General features: G+C 46.0%; 1 protein-coding gene and 1 long non-coding RNA gene across 3 annotated transcripts in view; one reads left to right on the top strand and one right to left on the bottom strand.

The window, feature by feature from the left end:
• Positions 1 to 206: 206 nt before the first annotated feature.
• On the bottom strand, positions 207 to 27,012 carry LOC119618577 (uncharacterized). The gene is made up of 2 exons (XR_012089452.1): positions 26,082 to 27,012; positions 207 to 434 (listed from the first exon to the last, which is right to left on the bottom strand). It is a non-coding gene; the product is annotated as an uncharacterized lncRNA (long non-coding RNA).
• The window catches only part of KIAA1755 (KIAA1755 ortholog), a 51,232-nt gene continuing 49,583 nt past the window's right edge, over positions 25,651 to 27,299 (top strand). For both annotated transcript variants that reach the window (XM_073006687.1, XM_073006685.1), the window contains exon 1: positions 25,651 to 25,940. In XM_073006687.1, the coding sequence (XP_072862788.1) occupies positions 25,938 to 25,940 (3 nt within the window). In that variant the 5' untranslated portion in view covers positions 25,651 to 25,937. The remainder of the gene's footprint in view (positions 25,941 to 27,299) is intronic.

The following is a 27,299-nucleotide window of genomic DNA, read 5'->3' on the forward strand; positions in this document are numbered from 1 at the left end:
TTGGCAAAAATTTTAAAGTCAGGCTAGGCATGGTGGCTCACACTTGTAATCCCAGCACTTTTGGAGGATGGCTTGGGTCCAGGAGTTTGAGACCAGCCTGGGCAACATAGGGAGGTCCCATCTCTATAAATAAATAAACAAACAAACAAAGCCAGACAGCACCAAAGGCAGATGAGGGTCTCAAGGGAGCTGGTGAACATGTAAACTTTCATTTTTAAATTTTTATTCTTAATTTTATTTTTGCATGATAGTTACATCATGTTAGGCAAGTAAACTTTGGAAAACAGGTTTCCATCTTCAGTAAAAGTGTACAGGCTGTGCTCTAATTTGACCATGCATGTCTATGCACTCCCAATCCGAGGGATGCCCAGAAGAAGCCTTGCATCTGGATATCAACCACAGATACGGAGATACTCAAAAGAAGCATTGTGCACCTGGAGAGAAATCACATCGCCATTAACAATCGAACACAGAAACATTGGCTGGGCGCAGTGGCTCACGCCTGTAATCCCAGCACTTTGGGAAGCCGAGGTGGGCGGATCATTTGAAGTCAGGAGTTCAGACCAGCCTGGCTAATATGATGAAATCCCGTCTCTACTAAAAATACAAAAATTAGCTGGGTTTGGTGGCTCACACCTGTAATCCCAGCTACTCAGGAGGCTGAGGCAGGAGAATCGCATGAACCCAGGAGGCAGAGGTTAAGGTGAGCTGAGATTGCACCACTGCACTCCAGCCTAGGCGACAGAGCAAGACTCTCTCTCAAAAAAGAAAATAGAAACATTATAACATGAAGACGATCATATACTATACAGCAGCCCTGCTTATCTGCAGTTCCACTTTCTGTGGTTTCAGTTACCTGCGGTCAACCTCGGTCTGAAAATAAATGAAAAGTTCCAGAAATAAACAATTCATAAGTTTTAAATTGTGCACCGTTCTGAGAGCATGATGTTTAGTCTGCCTTGCCTTGCCTTGCCTTTCTCCTGGAAACTCCAATAAAGCCTCTGACCTGGTGCTGTCTTTGCCCCTGCTTCTACCTCCTCACCCAAGGGTGTACACTCTACAGAGTGCACAGGAAGTATGACGCAGGCATCTGCACGGCCTCCTGGTGCTGCCCCCGGGGCCCTCTGTGGCATTGTGTGATGCTTTGTCTTGGAATTGTAAGTAATGAATTCTTCTTTCTCTCTATGTCATCAGTCACCCCCATAAATTAACATTCCTGCTGCAATCACTGAGGCAGGGGGGTTTGATCAGGAAGGAGCATGCAGAGTGTCAGGGGTAACAGTAATATTCTATTTCTTAAATGTATTGGTGAGTTCAAGGGTATTTATTGTTATTCTTCAGACTGTACATATGTGCCTTTGTCTCTATGGCATGTTCCACAATAAAAACAAAAAAATCCATAATTACTTTCATTTCCTACAAAAGTAACACGTCATTGTACCAATGTTAATGTCTTAGTTTTGATAAATGTGCTAGGGTGTTGTAAGATGTTAACATGAGGGGAACCGGAGAAAAGGTATACTGGAATTTTTCATACTGTCTTTGCAACTCTTCTGTCAATCTAAAATTATTTCAAGATAAAAAGTTGCTACAAAGCAATGCAGAAGCTGAAGCATGCAGAGCCTTGGAGGTCACTTTAAACTGTCTGGGTTTTGTTCTCTGAGCAGTCGGGGGTCCCTGGAGGATTTTCAAAAGGTGGGCAGGACCCGATGGGTGTGATAACATAAAATGCAACTTCTGAAGAATTTCAAATATTGTCATAGATGTGGAGGCGGAACTTCCCTGTGGCCAGATGGAGATTGCTTTGACCACAGGCCTGTGCACCCCCGGGGTGAGGCCATGGCCCCTGCGAGGCGGGGACACGTGGAAGGGAGCCAGAGAGAACACAGCATCCATTGATCAGCAGGACAGCTGTGGGGAGGGACAGACCCACAGGCCGTAGGAGGGGCCCTGGGAGAGATGGGAAGGAAACGGAAGGACAGAAGCTGCCAGGGTGGGCTGGGGATTGGGAGGGAGGTCTGGGGGCTGGGAGAGGGCTGGGAGCCCCCACTTCCTGCAAGCTTCCTGTGTCCCTCAGCCAAACCCTGAGCCTTCTCCCTCCTCAGGGCCCTTGCAGCGTGGCACCTCCTCACTCAGCAGGTCTCCTACCCCACACCATGAACACACACCTGCCTCTCCTCCCTCTCTCTCTTCCTCTCCGCACCCAGAAGAGGCCCATCCCTCCACCTGCGGCCTTGCCCTCCTTTTCTGATTTTTGTTTTTGTCTTTTCAGCTTACAAGATTTTTCATCATAAAATCAGATAAGACTCCGTCTTGATCCCAGGTTTCTCTCCAGCCACCACCCCGGACTCCCTGCTCAGCCAAAGCTCCTCAAAGCTGTATGTGTCTCCTGGTGACTCTCCACTCTCTGTCCGCTTCTTCTGCTCCCCGCCCCCCCACCTTCTACCTACAGGCCACCCCTCCCTTTGCCCATCGTGGACCTCCCCTGGGCTGCTTTCTCCCTCTCCATCTCCCCGGGCTCCTCGGGTATTGTAGACCCCTTTGCTTATCATCTCCCTCACTCAGGTTACGAGTTAAATTGTGTCCCCTCTCTGAAAATTCCTATGTTGAATTCCCAACCCCCTCAATATCACAGAATGTGACCTTATTTGAAGAAATGGTCTTTACAAAGGAACCCACATTAAAATGAGGTCATTAGGGTAGGGCCTAATCCAATAGACTGGTGTCCTTATAAAAAGGGGAAATGTGGGCACTCGTACATATGGCAAGGATGCCACTTGAACGTGAAGACGGCCGTCCGCAAGTTAAGAAGCCAGCCTGCAACAGGCCCTCCCCTCACAGCCCTCAACATAACTGGCCCAGCTGACACCTTGATTTCAAACTTCTAGCCCCCAGAATGGTGAGACAATACATTTCTCTTGCTTACGTGACTCCATCAGGGGCATTTTGTTATGGCAGCCCTAGGAAAAGAACCCAGCCTGTGAGGATGGTGAAGCTCTGTTCCCTTCCCCATTTCCAGTGCCAAGAACAAAGCTTGGCGCACAGTAGGAGCTTCACAAATATTTGTGGTTTGGATATATGAAAAAACTTCTTTCCAAACTCCATGGACACTCCTTTTGATTATCTGATAATTATTTTTAAAATACATATTTATTAGAAGAGGAGAAAAATGTGAGATTCAAAAAGTTCGTGAAAAGTACATCCTTCCAGAGATGATCTATGAAAGTATAAGCACATAGATTTTGTATTAGTCCATTCTTGCACTGCTATAAAGGAATACCTGAGACTGCATAATTTATAAAGAAGAGACATTTGGCTCACGATTCCACAGGGTGGACAGGAAGCAGGATGCTGGCATCTGCTTGGCTTCTGGGGCGGCCTCAAAAAACTTACAATCGTGGTGGAAGGTGAAGGGGAAGCCAGCACTTCACGCGGCTGGAGCAGGAGGGAGAGAGAGAGCAGGGAGGTGCCACACCCTTAACCAGATCTTGTGAGAACTCACTCATTATACAGTACCGGGGGGATGGTGCTAAATCATTCATGAAAACTCTGCCCCCATGATCCGATCACCTCCCATCAGGCCCCACCTCCAACCCTGGGGATTATAATTCGACATGAGATTTGGTGGGGACACAGATCCAAACCATATCAGCTATCGTGTGTTATGTAATTGGGGGGCCTTTAAAAAGCTTCCACAAATCTTTGTGAATGGAACATACTGCTGAGAACTTCATGTTTATACTTTCTTTGTCTTGGGGATGCCAGCCTCAGATGGTCCCCAGGAACCCCTGCCTTCATGAATGTCCCCTCCCACAGTGGATAGGGCTGACCGCACCACGACATTGTGGAAATAGTAACAGTGTGTGACTTCTGAGGTTAGGTCATGAGACACAGTGGCCCATGGGGCTCCCTCTGGGATCACTCACTCTGGGGGAGGCCAGTCACCATGCTGTGAGGACACTCAGGCAGTCCTGGGGAGAGGTCTGCAGGATGAGGAACTGAGGCCTCCTGCCAGCACCAGCACCAGCTCATCAGCCATGTGAGTGAGCCATCTTGGAAGCAGATCCATCAGCCCCTGTTGAGCTTCAGATGACTGTAGCCCTGGCCAGTAGCATTGTGACTGCAACCTCATGAGAGACTCTGAGCCAGAGCCACCCAGCTAAGCCATTCCTGAATTCCTGGACCACAGAAACTGTTCATTGCCACTTTAAGCCCCTAGGCTGGGGAGTCGTTTGGTACCTAGCAGTAGGGAACAAATACAACCTTTCTTTTAATTTAATTGTGTTTTTTGAGACAGGGTCTTGTTCTGTCACCCAGCCTGGAATGCAGTGGTGTGATCTCTGTGCACTGCATCCTCGACCTCCCAGGCTCAGGTGATCTTCCCACCTCAGACTCCCCAGTAGCTGGGACTACAGGCATGCACCACCATGCCTGGCTAATTTTTGTAATTTTTATAGAGATGGGGTTTCATCATGTTACCCAGGCTGGTCTTGAACTCTTGGGCTCAAGTGATCTGCCTACCTTGGCCTCCCAAAGTACTGGGATTACAGGTATGAACCATTGCACTTGGCCTCTTTTAATTTTTAGTTTTAGAGATGGGGAGATCTTGTTTCATCACCCAGTCTGGAATGCAGTGGTGCAATCTTGGCTCACTGCAGCCTCCACCTCCCAGGCCCAGGTGGTCTTCCCTCCTCAGCCTCCTGAGTAGCTGGGGCTACAGGCATGTGCCACCACACCTATCAAATTTTTGTATTTTTTGTAGAGATGGGGTTTTGTCACGTCACCCAGGCTGGTGTCGAACACCTGGGCTTGTGATCTGCCTGCCTTGGCCTCCCAAAGTGTTGGGATTACAGGTATGAGCCACCGTGCCTGGCCCTTTTAAACTTTTACCTTTAGAGATGGGGTCTCATTCTGTCACTCAGGCTGGAGTGCAGTGGTGCAATCATAGCTTACTGTAACCTCAAACCCCTGGGTTCAAGCGATTCTCCAACCTCAGCCTCCCAAGTAACTGGGACTACAGACACATGCCAACCTTGCAGATAGATCCACATTAGTCTGTTAAGAGAAGTGTCATTCTGTTTACTGCCTGCCAACATTCCAGGAACATATTTTCATCTTTGATTTAGTAGGTCTGGGGAAAACCTTAACATTGCCTGTCTCTTTCCCATTGAAGCATCTTTTGAAACTCTCTCCTCATTCTCCCTGAGGCCTAGATAACTCCCTGGTTCCCTTGTGAGCTTCAATTCCACCCTTTAAACCCTGGGGGTTTCCTGGGTTCTGAGGTTCTGTCCTGGGCCCCCTTATCTCCCAGTTCAATAGTCACGAGCCATGGCAAATGACGAGTGGGTCAGGCACTACTCCCAACCCCCATCATGATGACAACTCCTCACCCTCCTTTCCAGCTCAGATCTCTCTGGAGCCCCAGATCGTCATCCCCAAGACAGGGATGTCCCATAGGAGCCTCAGGTTCAGGCGTTCAAAACTAAATGTGTCTTTTCCCCCAGCCCTGCTCATCCCTGCTTGCCTCTGTCTAAGAGATGGGCCTGCCTCCCTCCCATGACCTGCCATCATCCTGACCAACCCAGCAACAGCAACCAACCTAGCCCTATGGGTTTGCCTCCTTTATAGTTAGTTCAGCACCCCCATTTCTCCTCCTCAGCCCCCCATGCCCTCCATCCACCATCCAGGCCACCATCACTTCCAGCCTGGACCATGTAACAGATGCCTCACTGGCCCTCCTGCTGCCACCTGGTCCATTCTCCACATGGAAGTCAGAGGAACTTCAAAATCTAACCTGGGGCGTGCCCTCCTCTCTACTTAAACCTTTTGCTGACACAGGGGCCAAGGGAGAGCCTTCTCCTTGGCCCCCTAAAGGTTCTCTGAAAAATCACCTCGCAAAAGGCACATTAACTGGAGAAAAGGTACACAAATTTATTTAACGTGTGTTCATGGGAGTCTTTAGAATGAAGACCCAAAGATACAGAGGAAATTGTTCATTTTTATGCTTACGTTCAACGAAGTATAAACAGCCATGTAGAAATACAACTGGACAAAAAGGGTCTGATCTAAAGCTGATAGACTGAGTGGGAAAACCCAGCATGGCCTGCCTGTCTAGATTTTTCTTGGTCTCTCTGAGCAGTGCTCCTTCCTTCTGGGGATGGAGCAGGACCTTTTCTGGAATGGGGGTCTTATGACCTACAGTCAAAGGAAAGATCATTTCTTTACGGCCAGTTTTTATACAGAAAGTTGGAGGGAAAGTTAGAGTAGTATTTTTAGGTTTTATGACTAGCTTTGGGGGGAAGAGGTTCTGGTTTCTACAGCCCATGTTGTGGAAGAAGGACTCTAGTTTCTATGGCTAGCCTTCAGGAATAGGACTGAGAGCTAGGAGGGCAGGAGGGGGTCAGAGAAGAAACTTGCTTCTGAGGCCTTCATTTCTGGGTATTGTTTTCTAAGTCTGACATGGTTTGGCTGTGTCCCTACCCAAAATCTCTTTTTGAATTATAATCCCCACAATCCCCAAGTGTCAAAGGTGGGACCAGGTGGAGGTTTCCCGCATGCTGTTCTCATGACAGTGAGTGAGTCTTATGAGATCTGATGGTTTTATAAGGGGCTCTTCCCCCTTTGTTTGGCAGTCACTCCATCCTGCCACCCTGTGAAGAAAGTGCCTGCTTCTCTTTTGCCTTCCACCGTGATTGTAAGTTTCCTGAGGCCTCCCCAGCAATGTGGAACTGTGAGCCAATTAAATCTCATTCCTTTATAAATTACCCAGTCTTAGATCTTTCTTCACAGCAGTGTGAGAACAAACTAATACAGTAAATTGGTACCAGGAGTGGGGTGCTGCTGTAAAGATGCTAAAAAATGTGGAATTGACTTTGGAACTGGCTAATGGGCAGAGGCTGGAACAGTTTGAAGGGCTCAGAAGAAGACAAGAAGATATGAGAAAGTTTGGAACTACCTAGAAACTTGTTGAGTGACTTTGACCAAAATGCTGATAGTGATATGGACAATGAAGTCCAGGCTGAGGTGGTCTCAGATGGAGATGAGGAACTTTTTGGGAACTGGAGTAAAGGTCACTCTTGCTATGCTTTAGCAAAGAGACTGGTGGCATTTTGCCTCTGCCCTAGAGATCTGTGGAACTTTGAACTTCAAATAGATGATTTAGGGTATCTGACAGAAGAAATTTCTAAGTGGCAAAGCATTCAAAAGGAAGTAGAGAATAAAAGTTTGGAAAATTTGCAGACTGAGGAGGCAATAGAAAAAGAAAAACCCATTTTCTGGGAGAAATTTAAGCCTGCTGCAGAAATTTCCTTAAGTAACCTGGAGCCAAATGTTAATCACCAAGACAAAGGGAAAAATGTCTCCAGGGCATGTCAGAGACCTTCATGGCGCCACTCCCATCACAGGTCCTGAGGCCTAGGTGGTGAAACAGTTTTGTGGGCTGGGCCCAGGCCCCCCACCTGCTCTGTGAAGCCTTGAGACATGGTGTTCTGTGTCCCAGTTGCTTCAGTTCCAGTCATGGCTAAAAGGACCTAAGGTACCACTCACGTCATTGCTTCAGAGGGTGAAAGCCCCAGGCTTTGGTGGCTTCCACTTAGTGTTCAGCCTGTGGGTGCACAGAAGTCAAGAATTGAGGTTTGGGAGCCTGTGCCTAGACTTCAGAGGATGTATGGAAATGCCTGGATGTCCAGGCAGAAGTCTGCTGCAGGGGTGGAACCCTCATGGAGAGCCTGTGCTAGAACAGTGTGGAAGGGAAATGTGGAGTTGGAGCCCCCACATAGAGTTCCCACTGGGGCACTGCCTAGTGGAGCTGTGAGAAGAGGGCCACTGTCTTCCAGATCCCAGAATGGTAGATCCACTGACAGCTTGCACCATGCACCTGGAAAAGCCACAGGCACTCAATGCCAGCCAACTAAAGCAGCTGAGAGGGGGCGTGTACCCTCCAAAGCCACAGAGGCAGAGCTTCCCAAGGCTTTGGAAGCCCACCCCTTGCATCAGTGTGACCTAGATGTGAGACATGGAGTCAAAGGAGATCATTCTGGTTTACTTAAAGTTTACATGGTAAACTTAAAGGTTTAATGACTACCCTATTGGATTTCAGACTTGTATGGGACCTGTAGCCCCTTTGTTTTGGCCAATTTCTCTCATTTGGAATGGGTGTATTTACCCAATGCCTGGACCCCCATTGTATCTAGGAAGTAACTAACTTGGTTTCGATTTTACAGGCTCATAGGCAGAAGGGACTTGCCTTGTCACAGATGAGACTTTGGACTTGGACTTTTGGGTTAATGCCGGAATGAATTAAGACTTTGGGGGACTGTTGGAAAGGCATGATTGTGTTTTGAAATGTGAGGATATAAAATTTGGAAGGGACCAGGGGCAGAATGATATGATTCGGCTGTGTCCCCACCCAAAATCTCATCTTGAATTATAATCCCCACATGTCAAGAGCAGGACCAGGTGGAGGTAATTGGATCATGCGGGCAGTTTCCCCCATGCTGTTCTCATGATAGTGAGTGTGTCTCATGATATCTGATGGTTTTATAAGGGGCCCTTCCCCCTTCACTTGGTACTCACTTCATCCTGTCACCCTGTAAAGAAGGTGCCTGCTTCTCCTTTGCCTTCTGCCATGTTTGTAAGTTTCCTGAGTCCTCACTAGCAATGTAAAACTGTGAGTTAATTAAACCTCTTTCTTGTATAAATTATCAGTCTCAAGTCTTTCTTTTCTTTTTCTTTCTTTCTTTCTTTCTTTCTTTCTTTCTTTCTTTCTTTCTTTCTTTCTTTCCTTCCTTCCTTCTTTCTTTTCTTTTCTTTTCTTTTCTCTTTTTTTTTTTGAGACAGAGTCTCACTCTATCACCAGGCTGGAGTGCACTGGCATGATCTAGGCTCACTGTAACCTCCTTCTCCCAGGTTCAAGCGATTCTTCTGCCTCAGCCTCTCAAGTAGCTGGGATTACAGGCCTGTGACATGATGCCTGGCTAATTTTTGTATTTTTAGTAGAGATGGGGTTTTGCCATGTTGGCCAGGCTGGTCTTGAACTCCTGACCTCAAGTGATCTGCCTGCCTTGGCCTCCCGAAGTGCTGGGATTACAGGCACGAGCCACTGCACCCAGCTGGGGACTTTTTTTACAGCAGTGTGAGAACGGACTAACAAAGCCCCAACACTGGCTTCTTACACTTTACAAAAAGAAGAGGAAAGATAACTCTTAGCATGTCATGTAAGGTCCTTTTCTGAACTGGCCTCTGCCAACTTGTCTCCAGCCTCACCTTGCTCAGACCTCAGGACCTTTGTGTTCGCTGCTCCCTCCTCCTTGATCATACTTTACCCAGATGCTTTGCCACTCACTGCCCTGTCTCCTTCAGGTCTCCACTAAGGATATGTTCATCAAGAGGCCTTTTCTGGCTACATGTCATGAAATAGGAGCTCCTTACTCCGTATTATTTCCCCCCTCAGCACTTACCTCCTCATGAATATTATGCCTTGGTTTGCTTATTGGTTTGGGTTTTTTCTCCTCTTTCCCCTAGAATGGAAGAGCTATGAGGGCAGGGGCTTTGTGTACATTTGCTCATGGTGCCTAAACCCAGTGCCTGAATAGGGCCCTGCATACAGTAAACACTCAGCAGGTGTGATAAACTTCTCGCCTCTTCCTGCCACACAAATCTGGGCTCCTGCAACACTGAACTGCTTTTTGCTGCCAACCCACACCACTCTTACCTCCAAGTCTCTGCCCACGCTCATCCTCCTGCCTGGAGGGGCCTTCCTCCTTTGTTTTTCAAATTTTCATTTAATTAAAAAAAAATTTGTGTATATATTTTCCAGAGATGGGGTCTCACTCTGTTGCCCAGGCTGAAGTGCAGTGGCACAATCATAGCTCACTGGAGCCTCAACCACCTAGACTAAAGCCATCCTCCCACCTTAGCCTTCCAAGTAGCTAGGTGCACACCACCACACCCAGCTAATTTTGTATTTTCTGTAGAGATGAGGTCTTGCTCCTCTGGTCTCAAACAAACAAGTTCAACCAACTCCTTGCTCAGGCTGGTTTCAAACTTCTGGCCTCCCAAACAACCTTCAGCCTCAGCCTCCCAAAGTACCGAGATTATAGGCATGAGCCATAGTGCCTGGTCGTTTGCATATTCTATGGCTCCTTTAGGATTCTACTTGTGTTATCACCTCCCCTAGGCATCCCTCCCTGACTATGTCCCCTCTGCCTGGTCAAGTACCCTTCCTGGGCTCCTGCAGTATCTCAGACATCTCAATTGCAGTACTCATCATTGCACTTTTGAAGGATGTTTGTTGTTTACATGCTTGCTTGTTGTGAGCATCTTGTGAGCAAACTCCCGCCCTGGTAAACCCTTGGCAAAGGGCCTGAAGTAGTCAATGCTGAGTGAATTTTTTATGAATGAATGAATGAATGAATGAATGAATGAATGAATGGGGTTAGCTTGGGTTTGGCCATAGGTCTTATTCAGTGACCCTGAATAATCTCTGTCCCTTTCTGGGCCCCAGTTTTTCTCAATCTGTATAGTCAAGCTGGGTCTAACTAACCATCTGTGTTTATTAACACTGCAATTCTGGTCTCCTAGCCCCTGGGGTTCTAATCCTATTGGGGGAGGCAGATGTCTGCCTGGATTGCATCCCCATGGGTCATTCTGATGTGGCAACAGCTGGATCCATGAAGACCCGTTCCCAACCTGCAGACCTGAGACTCTGCTTTATAAGAAACCAGGCGAAAGGAGCACACGTGGACTCCTGGAGGACAGTCTTGGCGGACTCCCTGGGATGGGGGAACACAGGCAGGAGAAAAAGTGACCGCCTCCAGCTTACCCCCTTCCCTATCAGGGCTGCGGACTGTAAGGGGGAAGAAAAACAAGCACAGCTGCACAGGACAATTTAGCTCTTTCACCGTGAGTTAAGTTCCCAGCCGCCTGTTGGGTGAGGCCGCAGCATGACCCCGGCCCCTCTGTGGCGCCACCGCCATAGCATCTGCCCAGTTTTTTTCATACTGTGAGGAAGAGGCCCGGGGTGTCCTTAGGTGGCCCCAGAGCTCTGAAGTGGGGCCATAGAGGGAAAGGGGCCGTCCCCGTGGGAAAAGAGGGAGAGCAAGCTAGAATGTTGGGGAGGGAGATATCTCAGTGCTGAGAATCCAGGGATGGGAGGAAGCTGAGCTAAGCTGTGGCTGTTTGGGGTGTGTGTGGCTTGTGGAGCCCCTCTACTATTTTTTTTTTCTTTGCAGCTGGACCACTCTAAGAGGATGTGGGCAAATTGCACAAGCCCTCAGGGTCCCCCTTACCTTCTCTGTGAAACAGGTGCGGCAACTCTGATGATGCTGTGAAGAGGCCAGTCAGGTGTTTGCCACTCCCAGCATGCTGTGTGGCCCTGGAGAAGACAGTTACGCTCTCTCTGAGGACATCTTTGCAAGGCAGGTGGGGGCAGAATAGAGATGCCTAAGGCAGCCTGTATCTGAAGCGCCCCATCCTTACACAGCGTATCAAGAATATGTAGTATTAACACAATTTATTACTGTTGATGTTGGCCTTGATCACCTGGCAGAGGTTGTGTTTATCAGATTTCTCCACGGTAAAGTTACTACTTCTCCTCTTTTCCATACTGTAACTTTTGGAAAGAAGTCACTGTGTGCAGTCCACACTTTAGGAGTGGAAGTTGTTTATTTATGCTCTATAGCCTTGGGGGTGAAGTATCTACATAAACTATTTGGAATTCTTCTGCCCGGGAAATCTGCCTAATCTCTCCCACTTACAGTCATGTGCCGCATAATAACACTGCAGTCAGCAACGATGGTGGTCCCGTAAGATTATAATGGAGTTGAGAAATTCCCATTGCCTAGACCTTTCTGTAGGACGAGATGTGGAGGTGATAGGCAGTGATATTGATGATCCTGATCCAGTGTAGGCCTAGGCTAATACGTGTGTTTGCTTTTTTTTTTTTTTTTTTTTTTGAGATGGAGTTTTGCTCTTGTTGCCCAGGCTGGAGTGCAGTGGTACAATCCCGGCTCACTACAACCTTCACTTCCTGGGTTCAAGCAACTTCCCTGCCTTAGCCTCCCAAATAGCTGGGATTACAGGCAAGTGCCACCACACCCGGCTAATTTTTGTATTTTTAGTAGAAACGGGGTTTCCCCATGTTGGCCAGGTTGGTCTCGAACTCCTGACCTCAGGTGATCCACCAGCCTTGGCCTCCCAAAGTCCTGGGATTACAGGTGTGAGCCACCACACACGGCCCATGTTTGCAGTTTAGTTATTTTTATTTTTTGTTTTAATTTTTAGCAACAAGGTCTCACTCTGTGGCCCAGTCTGGAGGGCAGTGGAGGGATCCTAGCTCACTGCAGTCTTCACTTCCTGGGTTGAAGCCATCCTCCTGTATCAGCCTCCCGAGTAGCTGAGACTACAGGCATGCAACACCATGCCTGGCTAATTTTTCTTTTAATAGATAAGTCTTACTATGTTGCCCAGGCTTGCCTTGAACTCCTGGCCTCAAACTGTCCTCCTGCCCTCAAACTATCCTCCTGCCTCTGTCTTCCAAAGTGCTGGGATTATAGGCACTAGCCACTGCGTCTGGCCTTCCATTTTAGTTTTTAACAAAAAAAGTTTAAAAATTAAAACAAATTTAAAAATAGAAAAAAAGCCTATGGAATAAAGATATAAATCTTTATATATAAATAAAAATATGTATATAATTATGTATAAAGCTTATATATAAATATTTCTTTAAATCTTTTTTTGTACACTTGTTTAATGTGCTTGTGTTTTAAGTTGTTATTTCAAAAGAGTCAAAAGTTTTAAAAATTAAAAAGTTTAGACAGTAAAAAATTACAGCTAAGGTTAATTTATCATTGAAGAAAGAAAAATATTTTTAGGGCCAGGCGCGGTGGCTCACTCCTGCAATCCCAGCACTTTGGGAGGCCAAGGCAGGTGGATCATCTGAGGTCAGGAGTTCAAGACCAGCCTGGCCAACATGGTGACTCCCCGCCTCTACTAAAAATACAAAAATTAGCCAGGTGTGGTGGCTGGCACTTGTAATTCCAGCTACTCGGGAGGCTGAGGCAGGAGAATCTCTTGAACCTGGGAGGCAGAGGTTGCAGTTGAGCCAAGATTGTGCCACTGCACTCCAGCATGCGTGACAAGAGCAAAACTCTGTCTCAAAAAACAAAAAGAAAGAAAGAAAGAGAAAAATATTTTTATAAATTCCGTGTAGTCTAAATGTACAATGTTTATAAAGTTTACAGTAGGGTACAGTAATGTGCTAGGCCTTCACATTCACTCACAACTCACTCACTGACTCGCCCAGAGCAACTTCCAGTCTTGCAAGCTTCATTCATGGTAAGTGTATTTTTACAGTTCCTTTTGTATGTTTAGATACACAAATACTTACTGTTATGTTACAACTGCCTACAGTATTCAGTACAATAACACAGTGTACAGGTTTGTAGCCTAGGAGTAGTAGGCTATACCATATGGCCTAGATGTGTAGCTGGCTATACCACCTAGGTTTGTGTAAGTACACTGACGTTCACACTATGACGAAACTGCCTAACAGTGCATTTATCAGAACATATCCCTGTAACAATGCATTTATCAGAACGTATCCCTGTCACTAAGGGACATGTGACTGTTTATTTATGCACTTATTTATTTATATCAGTGTATGTTTATTTTCTTATTCAAGTTGTTCCATCCAGCTTTGGTCATTAGAAGCTCTTTCAGTTGTTTTCTGTGTCCCTTTCACATCCTTCCATCATTGTGGATTTCTTTGATTTTTTAGGCATTTTCTTACCTTCTGTCATTGTACGATGTTCCAGGCTCATCTTGTACATTGTACATTTTCTACCCCAGTCCTTGCTTGAATCAGTCATTTCTCTCTAAATTTCTCTCTCTCTTTCTCTCTCTAAGACAGATCTTGCTCTGTTGCCCAGGCTGGAGTGTAGTGGTGTGATCTCAGCTCACCGCAACCTCTGCCTCCCAGGCTCAAGCCATCCTCCCATGTCATCTTCCTGAGCAGCTGGGACTACAGGCACATGCCACCATGCCCAGCTGATTTTTGTATTTTTTGTAGAGACGGGGTTTCTTCATGTTGATCAGGCTGGCCTGAACTCCTGGGCTCAAGCAATCCACCTGCCTCAGACTCTTAATGTGTTGGGATTACAGGCATAAGTCACCATGTCCAGCCTGAATCAGCCATTTCTCCAGGGATCCCTGTTTTCTTTTACTGGAGAATGTAATTAGACACCAAAATCTGGATGTTAAGTGTACTAATTACTACCACAATATCGATGCTTCTAAGTACTCTCAGCTGATAGAACAAGGAAATATATGTATATATGAACTTCTGTATATACACATACCTATAAACATTTCTGTATGCAACTATCAACTTACCTGTCTGCATTGGGAAGCTACTGTCTCCAACTCAAATCTATTGCCCTATGGATCATTCCAGCCCCTTGCTTGTTGGTAATCTCTCACTCCAATGGTGAGAAACCTCATCGTTCTTCTCTTGAGAATCAAATTGTCTGGACTTTGGCTAGTGGGAGCCCCTTTAAGTTGGCTCCTTTATTCTTGGCCTCATCATTCATTGAGTGTTTCCTTGCATTTTGACATGAGATGCTTCAGGTTCACCGTGTACTTTCCCTGCCCAATCCTGGAATCAGCCATTTCTCTGAGGACACTAGTTCTGTTTAGAGGGGAAGGCATTTAGGTGACAAGATCTGGGCCCTGAGTGTGCTAATTGCTATAGATATGTTGCTTTTCCCTGGTCTGCTCATATCAATGTCTCCAATTAACACTCATAGCCATAGCCACAGATCCTTCCTCCACTCCATGTTTTTGACTTCCTTTTCGCATAGTGAGAACGCTGAGTCCCAAAAAATCAGCACATTTACTCATTTCTTCCATCATACAACACAGAGATAGTGGTTTTAGAATTATAACACTAAATACCTAGACACCTGTGGTTAAACTTATTTATTTTCCTTGTGTGGCTATATTATTATTTGACATTCAGTTAAGCTCATCTCTTTTCTCTTTGTTTACAAGTTTACAGTTTACATTTTTATCTTTTTATTTAATTTTATTTTTGAGAATGTAAAATATTTGCATAGTTAAAAAGTCAAAAATCCTGTACAAATATATTCAGAGGAATTTCGCTCCCATCTCTTTCTTCTCCATTGATATTCCCAGTAACTCCTTAAGAGTAACCATTTGCAGTAAGTTTCTGATTTATCCTTCCTGGGTTTCTTTTGCATAATTATTTAAATATGTATGTAAATACATAAATGTTTCTTTTTTATTTTCTTAAAAGTTTGCATAGTATAGGTAGTCGTTTATTTTGCTTTCATCTTATTTTGTTGTTTAACAATATATGCTGGAAATCACTCCCTGTAGGTTTATAGAGATCTTCCTTCTTGCCTTCACGGCTGCATAACATTCTCTCGTGTGGTACCATAGTTTGTTCATCCAGTTTTCTACAGATGGGCATTTGGGTATTTTCAACATTTTGTATTATAAATAATTCCTCAATAAATAACCTTGCATATACATTTTTCATATTTGTGGAATTATATCTTTAGGATAAATCCTAGAAGTAAATATCCTGGGTCAAAGAGTAAATGCATATGCTGTTTTGTTCTATATTACAAATTCCTTCCTAGAAGGTTTATTGCCAACAGGCATCACTGACAATTTATAAGAGTAACTATTTGCTCAAAGCCTCACCAACAGGTATTGTCAAGCTTTTGAAATTTTGCCAATGTGATAGATGAAAAGTGGCATTTCAGTGCAGTTTTGATTTACTTAAAAAATTCTCGTATGTGCCAGGCCCATTGTACATACGTTTCCCGAGGACATGTGTTGGGTCATTTCACACAACCCCAATACACTGGATCTTAGGGCTGACCTAATCCTATGGATGTTTGGTGGCTGTGGCTCTCCACCATGCCTTTGGGGCCGGGAGGGTCTCCACAGAGGGTCCCAGTTTCTCAATACCCTCCTCTGGTTCCTGAAGGCTACTGACCCTGCCCTGAGTCCCCCACCAGCTGAGAAACTGCTTCCTCCACACAAAGAAGACTCTGAGTGAGGAGGATGACTTGGCTTCTGAAAAATGCTGAAGTCTTGACCTCCTCCACAATTCTGAGGGCCAGCTGGGGCCAAGGAATGATGGAGCCAGGATCTCAGGGTAGGAAGGACTAGTATGGACTGCTGCTTGAGGAAGCTGGATTTGGAGACACAGGGCAGCCTGTCTCCCCAGGATGAGTGGTCCAGCCTCTGATGACCTCTTGGCTACCAAAACTCACTAACTCTCTCCTCCTCTGGCTGCCTGAATAACCTCCCTAAAGCTTAGAGATGACCAGGGATTACAAACTTCTTCTGGTTCTCCAGGCTCTGACCCTCACTTTTCCAGTGGGACTTCCCCCGTTACCTAGTGCACTCTGTGTAAATCCATCCAGTCATCCAGCTATCTAGTCATCCACCCATATTAGTTATCTATTGATGCTTAACATAACAAATTATTTCACAACTCAGCATCTGAGACAACAATAAACATTTATTGTTTCACACAGTTTCTGTGAATCAGGTGTTTGGAAGCAGCCTCACTGGGTGGTTGTAACTCAGGGTCTCTCATGAGGTTGCAGTCAAGCTGTCAGCTGGGGCTGCGATCATCTAAGGCCAGACAGGGCTGGAGGAGCCGCTTCCAAGGTGACTCACTCACGTGGTTGGCAAGTTGGTGCCGGCCATTGGCAAGAAGCCTCAGTTCCTTGCCAGCTGGGTGTTTCCACAGGGCTGTTTGAGTATCCTAACAACATGGCGGCCGGCTTTCCCCATAGCAAGCAATCCAAGAAACAGCCAGGCAGAAGCCACCGTGTCTTTTGTGACCTTGTCTCTGAAATCACAAGTTATTACTTCTTCTACATTTGGCTGTTTACAGGGGAGTCTCTGAGTTCAGCCCACACTGAAGGGGGCTCCGGAGTGTTAAGAAATTTGGGGACATATTTTAAAATCATCACACCATCTATCCACTTAGCCAACAAAGATTTATTGGGCACCTGCTGTGTGCCTGGTCCTGTGAATAGCTCACAGTCCAGAACCTTGAGGAGTATAACATCTAGGTAGGAGTGCAAATTCAAATGTCCACAGGGCTCAGGAAGTAGAATGAATGAGTAAACTGAGCCAGGTGGGGACTCAGGTGAGCTGGATAGCATGTGCCTAGATAAAGGCAGAGGCTACTGTCCAGTTCTGGAGTGTCTGTGAAGCCTCCCAGCTTTTAGATGTTGACAATTAATTTCATTTTCATGGTTTTTTCTCTTCTTCTTCTTCTTTTTTTTTTACCTTCTCTTTGCCTGATTTGGCCTATCCACTAGTGGTTTGCAAGCTCTGATGCAGCCACACCAAATTTCTCAATGTTCCCCCAAACATTGATTCATTCAACAAACATTTACATGCACTGGGCCCCTTTCACACATTACAGAAATAACTTGCAATCACCCCCTGCACACGCTGTTTCTTTGGCTTGGAACGCCTTCTTATTTTTCTCCCCATGATGAACTTCTATTTCTCCTTCAAAACCTAGGTGTACATGTCCCTTCCTCTGGGAAACCTCATCGACCCAATCTCTAGGGGTTTTATTGGTTCCCTCCTCTAGGTTCCTACCATATTTGTGTCCACAGTTCCATCAATGCACCCCTGCCTCACTCACCAGAAGGTGGGCTCCTGGGGGTTGAATAAAAAGACAGGGTGGAGAAGATTGTCTCTGGCCACCTGGCAGGGCTTCCCAGGGGAGGCGGTCCTGGAAGGAGGAGCAGGACTTGCAGAACAGGGGTCCCCTGGTGGGGAAAGAGGAGAGCAAAACCAGAGGCAAGAAAGCATGGGTGGGGCCTGAAGCTGGGAGGGTCCCGGCTCCTTCCTCCACAGAGCTCACCCAGCCACCAAGGTTCTTGGCTGCCTCCCCAGATGATGAGGGGCGAGGCCTGCAGGCCCCCACAGAGGAGCCCAAAGTAATCAGGGGAAGGGAGACTGCTGGAACAAGAAACCCAAGTCCTGAATGAGTCATCGATGGAGCCTGTCCTACAATAACAAGAAAGGGCTGGACTGGGAGGGAAAGAGAAACTCCAGAGGTGCAGGACTTCTCCAGAGGCTCCGGGATGTGCTGGGGGGAGCTGCACAGCCCTCTGTGCCCCCTGCCTCGGAGTCTGCAGCCCCAAGTCCCCCCAGAGCCCTGACTTTTGGCTTCCACCACCCTTGGAGCCCAACTTTTCTCCAGCCCCCCATGTCAGCCCCCTTGCTAGTGGGTCTCCCTACAGCCCCTGCCCCTCCCATGGTCTCCTCCACCCAGCACTGGAGGAACCTTTTGAAGGGAGGTGGGGGCAAGAAAAATCTAATGTGATCACATTACTCCCTCCTGAATTCCTTCCCATGGGTTTTCATGACTGTAAGGAGAAAATTCAAACTTTCTGGTATACGGAGCCTTGCCCATGCCTCCCACCTCCTCTTGTGTCCCTGTCCCTGTCCCAGTTCCAATATGGATTAGTGATGTCTGTCATGGGTATGGGAGGGGTGAGTATATGCACACATGCCAAGTATTTAGCATCCTCATAGTAGGAGCAAATAAATTTTTATTAAACGATTGAATGAATGCATTCTGAATCCCATGACATCCTGCTTAAATGAGGCAACTCCCTTCCCCCAAGTAAGCCTGTCCCCTGGTGAGGCGTCCAGGCACTTGGGCCTGGGAATCTCAAAACCACAGGCAGAGCTTCCATTTGCTGAGAACCTGTTATATGCCAAGCATTGTGTTAAACGCTTTCAGCGTATTCTTTCACTGGATTCTTACAAGAGCCTTATGAAGAGAGATTATATAATCATCATTTTATGCTGAGGAAACCGTGGCCCCATGTGGAGAGCTGCACAGTGAACCAGTAGCAGAGCCCATTTCCACAGCCCTTCCCCATTTTCTCACTCCACCATATATGTAAGACCAGTGATGGATTTTGTTATTTCTCAAAATTTAGTGTAGCAATTGGCACACGATTCAGTTATTTGTTTGCCAGAGAGAGAGAGGGAGGAAGTGAATACTTGAAGTCCTTGGAAGATCCACTGGAAATTCCCAGAGAGATGAACCAAGTCCAGTCCAGCAGTTAAGCCTGTGTATTTGACGGGTGAATTCACAACCCCTAGCCCCTAACATAACACTATTTTATTTTATTTTTATTTTTATTTTTGTGGGTACATAGTAGGTGTATATATTTATGGAGCACATCAGATGTTTTGATACAGGCATTCGATGTATAATAATCACATAATGAAGAATGGGCTATCCATCCCCTCAAGCATTTGTCCTTTGTGTTGCAAACAATCCAATTATACAGTTAGATATTTTTAAATGCAGTTAAATTATTATTTGTTATAGTTATCCTGTTGTGCTACCAAATACTAGGTCTTATTCATTCTTCTTATTATTTTTTTGTACCTATTAACCAACCCCACCCCACCCCCACACTCACCCCCCCACCACTACCCTTCCTAGCCTCTGGTAAACATCCTTCTACTCTCTGTCTCCATTCATTCAATTGTTTTGATTTTTAGATCCCACACATAAGTGTAGCATGTGATGTTTGTCTTTCTGTGTCTGGCTTATTTCTCTTTGCATACTGACCTCCAGTTCCATCTACGTTGTTGCAAATAACAACATCTCATCCTTTTTTTAATGGCTGAGCAGTACTCCATTGTGTGTAAGTACCACATTTTCTTTATCTACTCATCTGTTGATGGACACTTAGGCTGCTTCCAAACTTTGGCTACTGTGAAGAGTGCCGCAACAAACATGGGAGTGCAGATGATCTCTTCCATATACTGACTTCCTTTCTTTTGGGTATAGACCTAGTAGTGGGATTGCTGGGTCATATGGTAGATCTATATTTGGTTTTTTGAGGAACCTTCCAACTGTTCTCCATAGTGGTTGTACTACTTTACATTCCCACCAACAGTGTAAGAGGGTTCATTTTTCTTCACATCCTTGCTGGCATTTGTTAATGCCTGTCTTTTGGGTAAAAGCCATGCTCACTAGGGTGAGATGATACCTCATTGTAGTTTTGATTTGCATTTCTCTGATGATCAGTGATGCTGAGCACCTTTTCATATACCTGTTTGCCATTTGTATGCCATCTTCTTTTGAGAAATGTCTATTCAAATTTTTTTGCATGTTTTAAAATCAAATTATTAGATTTTGTTCTTCATAGTTGTCTTAGCTTCTTATATGTTCTGGTTGTTAATCCCTTGTCAGATGGATAGTTTACAAATATTTTCTCCCATTCTGTGTGTTGTCTTTTCACTTTGTTGATTGTTTCCTTTGCTGTGCAAGAGCTTTTTAACTTGATGTGATCTCATTTGTCCATCTTTGCTTTGGTTGCCTGTGCTTGTTGGGTATTACTCAAGAAATTTTTGCCCAGACCAAAGTCCTGGAGAGTTTCCCCAATGTTTTATTGTTGTGGTTTCACAGTTTAAAGTCTTAGATTCAAGTCTTTAATTCATTTTGATTTGATTTTTGTATATGGCAAGAGATAGGAGTCTAGTTTCATTCTTCTGCATATGGATATCCAATTTTCCCAGCACCATTTATTAGACTATCTTTTCCCCCATGTATGTTCTTGGCACCTTTGTCAAAAATGAGTTCATTGTAGGTAAGCAGAATTCTTTCTGGGTTCTCTATTCTGTTCCATTGTTCTATGTATTTGTTTTTATATCAGTAACATGCTGTTTTGGTTACTATAGCTCTGAAGTATAATTTGAAGTCAGGTAATGTGATTACTCCACTCTTCTTTTGGTTTAGAATAGTTTTGACTATTCTGGGTCTTTTGTGGTTCCACATAAATTTTAGGATTGTTTTTTCTATTCCCGTGAAGAATGTCAATGGTATTTTGATAGGGATTGCATTGAATCTGTATATTGCTTTGGGAGTATCTTTCCACTGTTTGGTGTCCTCTTCAATTTCTTTCATTTTATATTTTATAGTTTTCATTATAGAGATCTTGCATGTCTTTGGTTAAATTAGTTCCTAGGTATTTAATTTTATTTTTAGCTATTTTAAATGGGATTACTTTTTAAATTTCTTTTTCAGATTGTTCACTGTTGGCATATAGAAATGCTGCTGATTTTCATATGTTGATTTTGTATCCTGCAATCTTATTGAATTTGTTTATCAGTTCTAAGAGTTTTGTGGTGGAGTCTTTAGGCTTTCTGAAATATAAGATTATGTCATCTGCAAACAAGCATATTTTGACTTCTACCTTTCCAATTTGGATGCCCTTTATTTCTTCCTGTTGCCTGATTGCTCTATCTAGGACTTCCAGTACTATGTTGAAAAACAGTGACGAAAGTGGTCATCCTTGTTGTGTTCCAGATCTTAGAGGAAAGACTTTCAGTTTTTCCCCATTCTGTATGATACTAGCTATGGGTCTGTCGTATACGGCTTTTATTATGTTGAGGTATTTTCCTTCTATACCTGGTTTTTTGAGGGTTTTTAATCATGAGCAGAAGTTGACTTTTATCAAATGCATTTTCAGTATCAATTGAAATGACCCTCTGGTTTTTGTCCTTCATTCTGTTGATATGATGTATTACATCAACAGAATGGATTGATTTGCATATGTTGAACCATCCTTGCATCACAGAGATAAATCCCACTTAGTCATGATGAATGATCTTTTTAATGTATTGCTGATTTCAGTTTGCTAGTATTTTGTTGAGAATTTTTGCACCCATATTCATAAAAGATATTGGCCTGTAGTTTTCTTTTTTAGATGTGTCTTTGTCTGGTTTTGGTAATACTGGCCTCATAGAATGAGTTTGGAAGTATTCCCTCCTCCCTATTTTTTTGAATAACAGCACTATTTTATAAGATGCATGTTAATTCTATGTAGCAGACACAGTACAAAGCACTTTACAGTCATTAACTTATTCTCTACCACAGTCCAATGAGGAAGTATGATTCTCTCTCTTTTACAAAAGATGAATCTGAAGCTCAGAAAAGTGAACCTCCCTGAGGTCATACACAGTATGACTACAAACCATAGCGGGTGTGTGTGTGTGTGTGTGTGTGTGCACATTGTTGGTTGCATATGGAATTGCTATACCGTGTCAGTAGAGAAAAGTTTTGGAAGAACATGCCTGTGAACAAGGATATAAAGTATGTTGAGAGGCCCAAGGGGTAGACTGTAATTGTACCTTTTTGTTGTTGTTGTTGTTTTGAGACAGAGTCTCACTCTGTCACCCAGGCTGGAGTGTAGTGGTGTGAATCTCAGCTCACTGCAACCTCCACCTCCCAAGTTCAAGTGATTCTCCTGCCTCAACCTCCCAGTAGCTGGGATTACAAGTGTGTGCCACCATGCCTGGTTAATTTTTTGTATTTTTAGTAGAGACAAGGTTTTGCCATGTTGCCCAGGCTAGTCTCAAACTCCTGAGCTCAGGCAATCTGCCCGCCTCGGCCTCCCAAAGTGCTGGGATTACAGGCATGAGCCACTGTGCCCAGTCTGTAATTGTACTTGTTTATGGACAATTTCATATTCATTTCTTCTCCTTTTAATGCAATTTAATTTCCTTTTGGGTGACCAACTATTCCTGATATGTGCAGGTGCAGTCTTAGTGAGGCCCTGGGCACATGACCCAGTTAGAATTTCTCTATAAAGGCTTTATTTTATTTGTTTGTTTTTTAGAGACGGGGTCTCACTCTGTCTCCCAGGTTGGAGTGCAATGGTGAATCATAGCTTATTGCAGCCTCGAACTCCTGGGCTCAAGTGATCCTTCCACCTTGGTCTCCTAAGTAACTCGGATTACAGGAGCGTGCCATCATGCCTGGCTCTTTTAAGGTTCTGAGTCCATCAGTGAGGAACACAAGGGCAGAGAGAATGGTTGGGATTTATTCAGGTAGCGTAGCAAAGAGGTTAATAACATAGCTTACGAAATTGGATAGCTGTGTCCAATTCAGAAATCCACAGTTTACTAGCTGTCTGACATTGGGCAGGCTACATACCCTCTCGGTGCCTCAGTTTTTCATCTGTAAAGTGAGGACAACAATAGAATCTTCTTCATAACTGTTATATACTTAGAAAAGTACCTGACACATATAAAGTTCTACTTTGGTGTGTTTGTTTGTCTTAATGTAATTCCATGTGTTCAAACATTTCCAACTCTTTCCTGATAACGAGATCCCTGGAGCATCCTACTTACTCCAGTGCTTTCCAGAGGATAGACCCCAGCCTCCTCATTGATTCTCTGAGTGCCAATCCATTCTTTTCTGCTTATTTAACTCAGAACCCGTTTCTGTTGCCTGCAACCCCAGAATGCTGGCTGTCATGTCAATTCTGTCTCATGGCAACCTGGGACTCTAAAACCTTCAAGCTGTGATCTCCCAACTCTCAGTGGAATTCAGTACTGGACATCAAGTCTATTCTCTCCTTAATTCACATCTGGAGTCATGATACTAAAACTATCTAGACCGTCTCCTGTAGAGAGGGTTTACTTGATTGCTGGGCTGTGTAGCGTAATGGAACTATCGCGGGGGGATTAGTAGTCCCAAATTAGTGATGAGCAAGTGAAGCTCAGGGATGTGAAGAAACTTATCAGAAGTTGGGATAGGATGGCTCCTAGGTCAGGTTTTCTCTGCTAAAAGACTGATTAACCTGTGTGGGGAGGGAGATTGGCTGTGGATAAGGCTTGGGTCTGAACTCTAACCCTTACAACTACACTCGTCTTTTTCAGTTCTTCACTTACTCCCCAGTTCCTTTAAGCTGAATATTGCCTCAGAGCTTTTGCACATGCTGTTCTCTCTGCTTAGAACTTGGTTTCTCTGCATCTCCCCGTCTCCACTCTTCTAATTCCTCCCCTTTCAGATCTAGGCTTTTCCCCCTTTCAGATCTAGGCTTTCAGACCTAGGCTTCCTAGACCACCAGCGATAAGTTGATCCCTCTACAGTTCCCAGTGTCAACATTTGTTTGCTTCCTTCTTAGCAGTTACCACAGTTATTATTTTTTTATTTTTCCTGTTTATCTGTTCCTTGCCTGTCTCCCCCACTAGACTGTACATTACTTGAGGGCAGGGACTCTCAAGTAGTGTATAGTCTAGTGGGGGAGACAGGCTGACTCAGGGCACAGAGTTTGATAAATAAATGGACAAATCCCCGAGTCATCTCACCAGGAATAACTTTGGTCACTATTTTAGTCTGGGCTGCTGTAACAACATACCTTAGACTGAGAGGCTTATACACAACAAAAATTCTCTTCTCACAGTTCTGGAGGCTGGGAAGCCCTAGATCAAGGCACAGGCAAGTTGGGTGTTTGGTAAGAGCCTTCTTTCTGGACCTTATGTTTCTGGGCCTATCTGGCTCATAGACAGTCCCTTCTCGCTGTGTCTTCACATGGTGGAAGGAGCAAGGCAGCTAGCTCTCTGGGGCCTCTTGGGCACTAGGCTGGGCACGGTGGCTCACGCCTGTAATCCCAGCACTTTGGAAGGGTGAGACAGGCAGATCACCTGAGGTCAGGAGTTTGAGACCAGCCTGGCCAACATGGCGAAATCCTGTCTCTACTAAAAATACAAAAATTGCCAGGTGTGGTGGCGAGTGCCTAAAATCCCAGCTCCTCAGGAGACTGAGGCAGGAGAATTGCTTGAACCTGGGAGGTAGAGGTTGCAGTGAGCTGAGATCATGCCATTGCACTTCAGCCTGGGTGGGCAACAGAGTGAGACTCCATCTCAAATATATATATGTGTGTGTGTATATGTATATGTGTATATATATGTGTGTATATATATGTGTGTGTGTATATGCCTATATATTAGTCCCTATATATACACATACATATATGTGTGTGTGTGTGTGTATATATATAGAGAGAGAGGCACTAATCCCATTCGTGAGGGCTCTGTCCTCATGACCCAATCCCTTCCCAAAGGCCCCACCTCCTAACACCATCATACTGAGGATTAGGTTTGGACCTATGAATTTGGGAGGGGACACACACATATAGACCCTAGCAGTCATCTAGTTTCTTAGTGTCACTCCAAAGCTGAGGTTCAGGAGGAAATACCGACTTGACCAAGGTCATTATCTGAGAGTCAAGAACAGAACTCGCACACAGCCGTCATCACCTCAAAGCCTTGAATTAGGCCGTCATGATCGGGCCTAATGTGGGAGAATTCAAGGGCGCTGGGACAGATGCTTACTCCTCATCACCAAATCTAAGCAGCAGGCACTATCATCATCATCCTCCTCCTCCTCCTCCTCCTCCTACCCCATTTTACAGATGAAGAAATCGAAGCTGAAGAGAGTCTGTGACTTGCTGGGAAGTGGATGAGGAGGAGGCTCGAACTCGGGCCTGCCAGCGAGGTCCGCGGGCGCTTAACCCGGCTGCTGCGGCTCGAGACCTCGCTCTGCCCCTCTGTACAATGGGGCCGTCTGGGCCGGGCGCGCCATGGGAAGGGCGAGGAGCGAGGAGGAAAACTCGGCGGGGCGGGCTGGGGTTCCTAGGGTTCCAGCTGGCGGCCGAGGGGGTGGGCGGAGGGAAGGGGGCGGTGGGGGCGGGGCGCGCGGGCTGGGGGCGAGGGCCAGGCACAAAGGGGCCGCTGTCGCGCCGCGCCCCGCCCCGCCCCGCCTCTGCTGCCGCCCCCGGTCCGGTGGCCCGACCTGCGCCGCCCGTGGCTCTCTTGTGTCTCTCGCCGTCTTCAGCCTCAGTCTTTCTCTGTCTCTCTCTCTCTGTTTCTCTCCCTGTCCCCCTCGGCCGCTCCTCCGAGATGACGCCGGGGTCGGTGCCCCGGGCCTGCCCTCTCCCCTGGCTCCAGGGCTAGGCGGGACTGAGGCCTGCCCCAGACAGACGGACCCGCGGACCCACAGACCCCGCGCCCAGGAGAGGAGCCGCGCCGCCTGCCGCTGGCAGCCCGTCACCATGGTAACGCGCCAAGGCCTGGACCACCTCGCTCTGCCCCCTTTCAGCGGGCACAGCCCTCCCCTTTCCCTACAGAACAACCCCAGGTGGCCCCGGCCTTTTACGCTGAGACGACCCTCAGTGCCTCGGCGGGGCTGTGCTTACCTGCTTCCACCCCAGCAGGGGTTCAGGGGCAGGAGCCCATCTCTGGCCGCGTCCTCTCCCGGCTTCTCCATGTGTGTGCATGGATGGAGTAAGATTGGACTTGTAAACTTTAATATTCCCCAACCCCTAGACCTGAGCCTGAATCTCAGCCCTCAGGCTAAAGGCTGAAACGGGGTGGTTTTGCATATTAGTTGTGGAACTGACTGTGATAATGCACATTGTCCCGACAGGGAGTTTGGATGGGGGAGAGTGGTGGTGGGGATGAAAGTCCCCTCCCAGGCCAGCCAGGCAGTGCAGAGCGAGGAGGGTTAAGGGTCCAGAGTGAAAAGGAGAGAACCGCTTACCAAAACTTGGGATGCTTTTGCTGTTTAGACTCAGCTATGGAAACTCAGATAGACACATTGAACACAGGGTGCTTCCATGGGAATTGGCTGGGGAGAGGGAAGAGGAAGGGACTTTTGGGGCTGGAACCTTGAAAAAAGTTGGGACATTCTGGAAGAATTTGTGTGTGTGTGTGTGTGTGTGTGTGTGTGTGTGGTGGCGGGGATGCGTTTGTGCCAGTATCTGGCAACAGGGAATGAAAGAAAAGTCTGTTTTCAGAGGATTTCAGCCCAGCTCCAGACAGATACAAAAGCCTCAGGCAGATTCACAGGGGCTGTAAGGATTTGAAAAAAGCTGTGAAGACAGGCCAAGGCTTTAACCCCGTGACTGTGACCAACCGTGTTGAATTTGTATGGGTTTTCACTCACAGAAATGCATCTCCACAAGCAGAAGAATTCCATATAGAGGTGTTCATACTCTCTCTCTCTCTCACACACACAAACGCATGCACGCACATACACGTACACATGCACACACACGCACACATGCACGCACACGCACACATGCACGCACACGCACACATGCACGCACAGAGCACACCTGAATGCTCCCACTGACTCACACAGCTGAACACATGTTCACGCCTTCTCATACACCCATACCTTCTCTACCTGCTCCCCCATACTGCTGAACTATGGACATACACTGGCATACACACCACAGACATATTGCAAAACCAGGCACCTCCATCCATGCACTGGCGGGGCAGGTGTACACACACATGGCTCTTGGAGCTGTTTGAAAATACTCTCATAAGCCAATGGTTATGCACCTCTCCCTACAGGCAAGGCCCCATGCTAGGTGATTTACATCTAGGAGTCGGTGACTCGTACCAAC

The sequence above is a fragment of the Chlorocebus sabaeus genome, chromosome 2 (genome assembly GCF_047675955.1).
Source record: "Chlorocebus sabaeus isolate Y175 chromosome 2, mChlSab1.0.hap1, whole genome shotgun sequence".
NCBI classification, from domain to species: domain Eukaryota; kingdom Metazoa; phylum Chordata; class Mammalia; order Primates; family Cercopithecidae; genus Chlorocebus; species Chlorocebus sabaeus.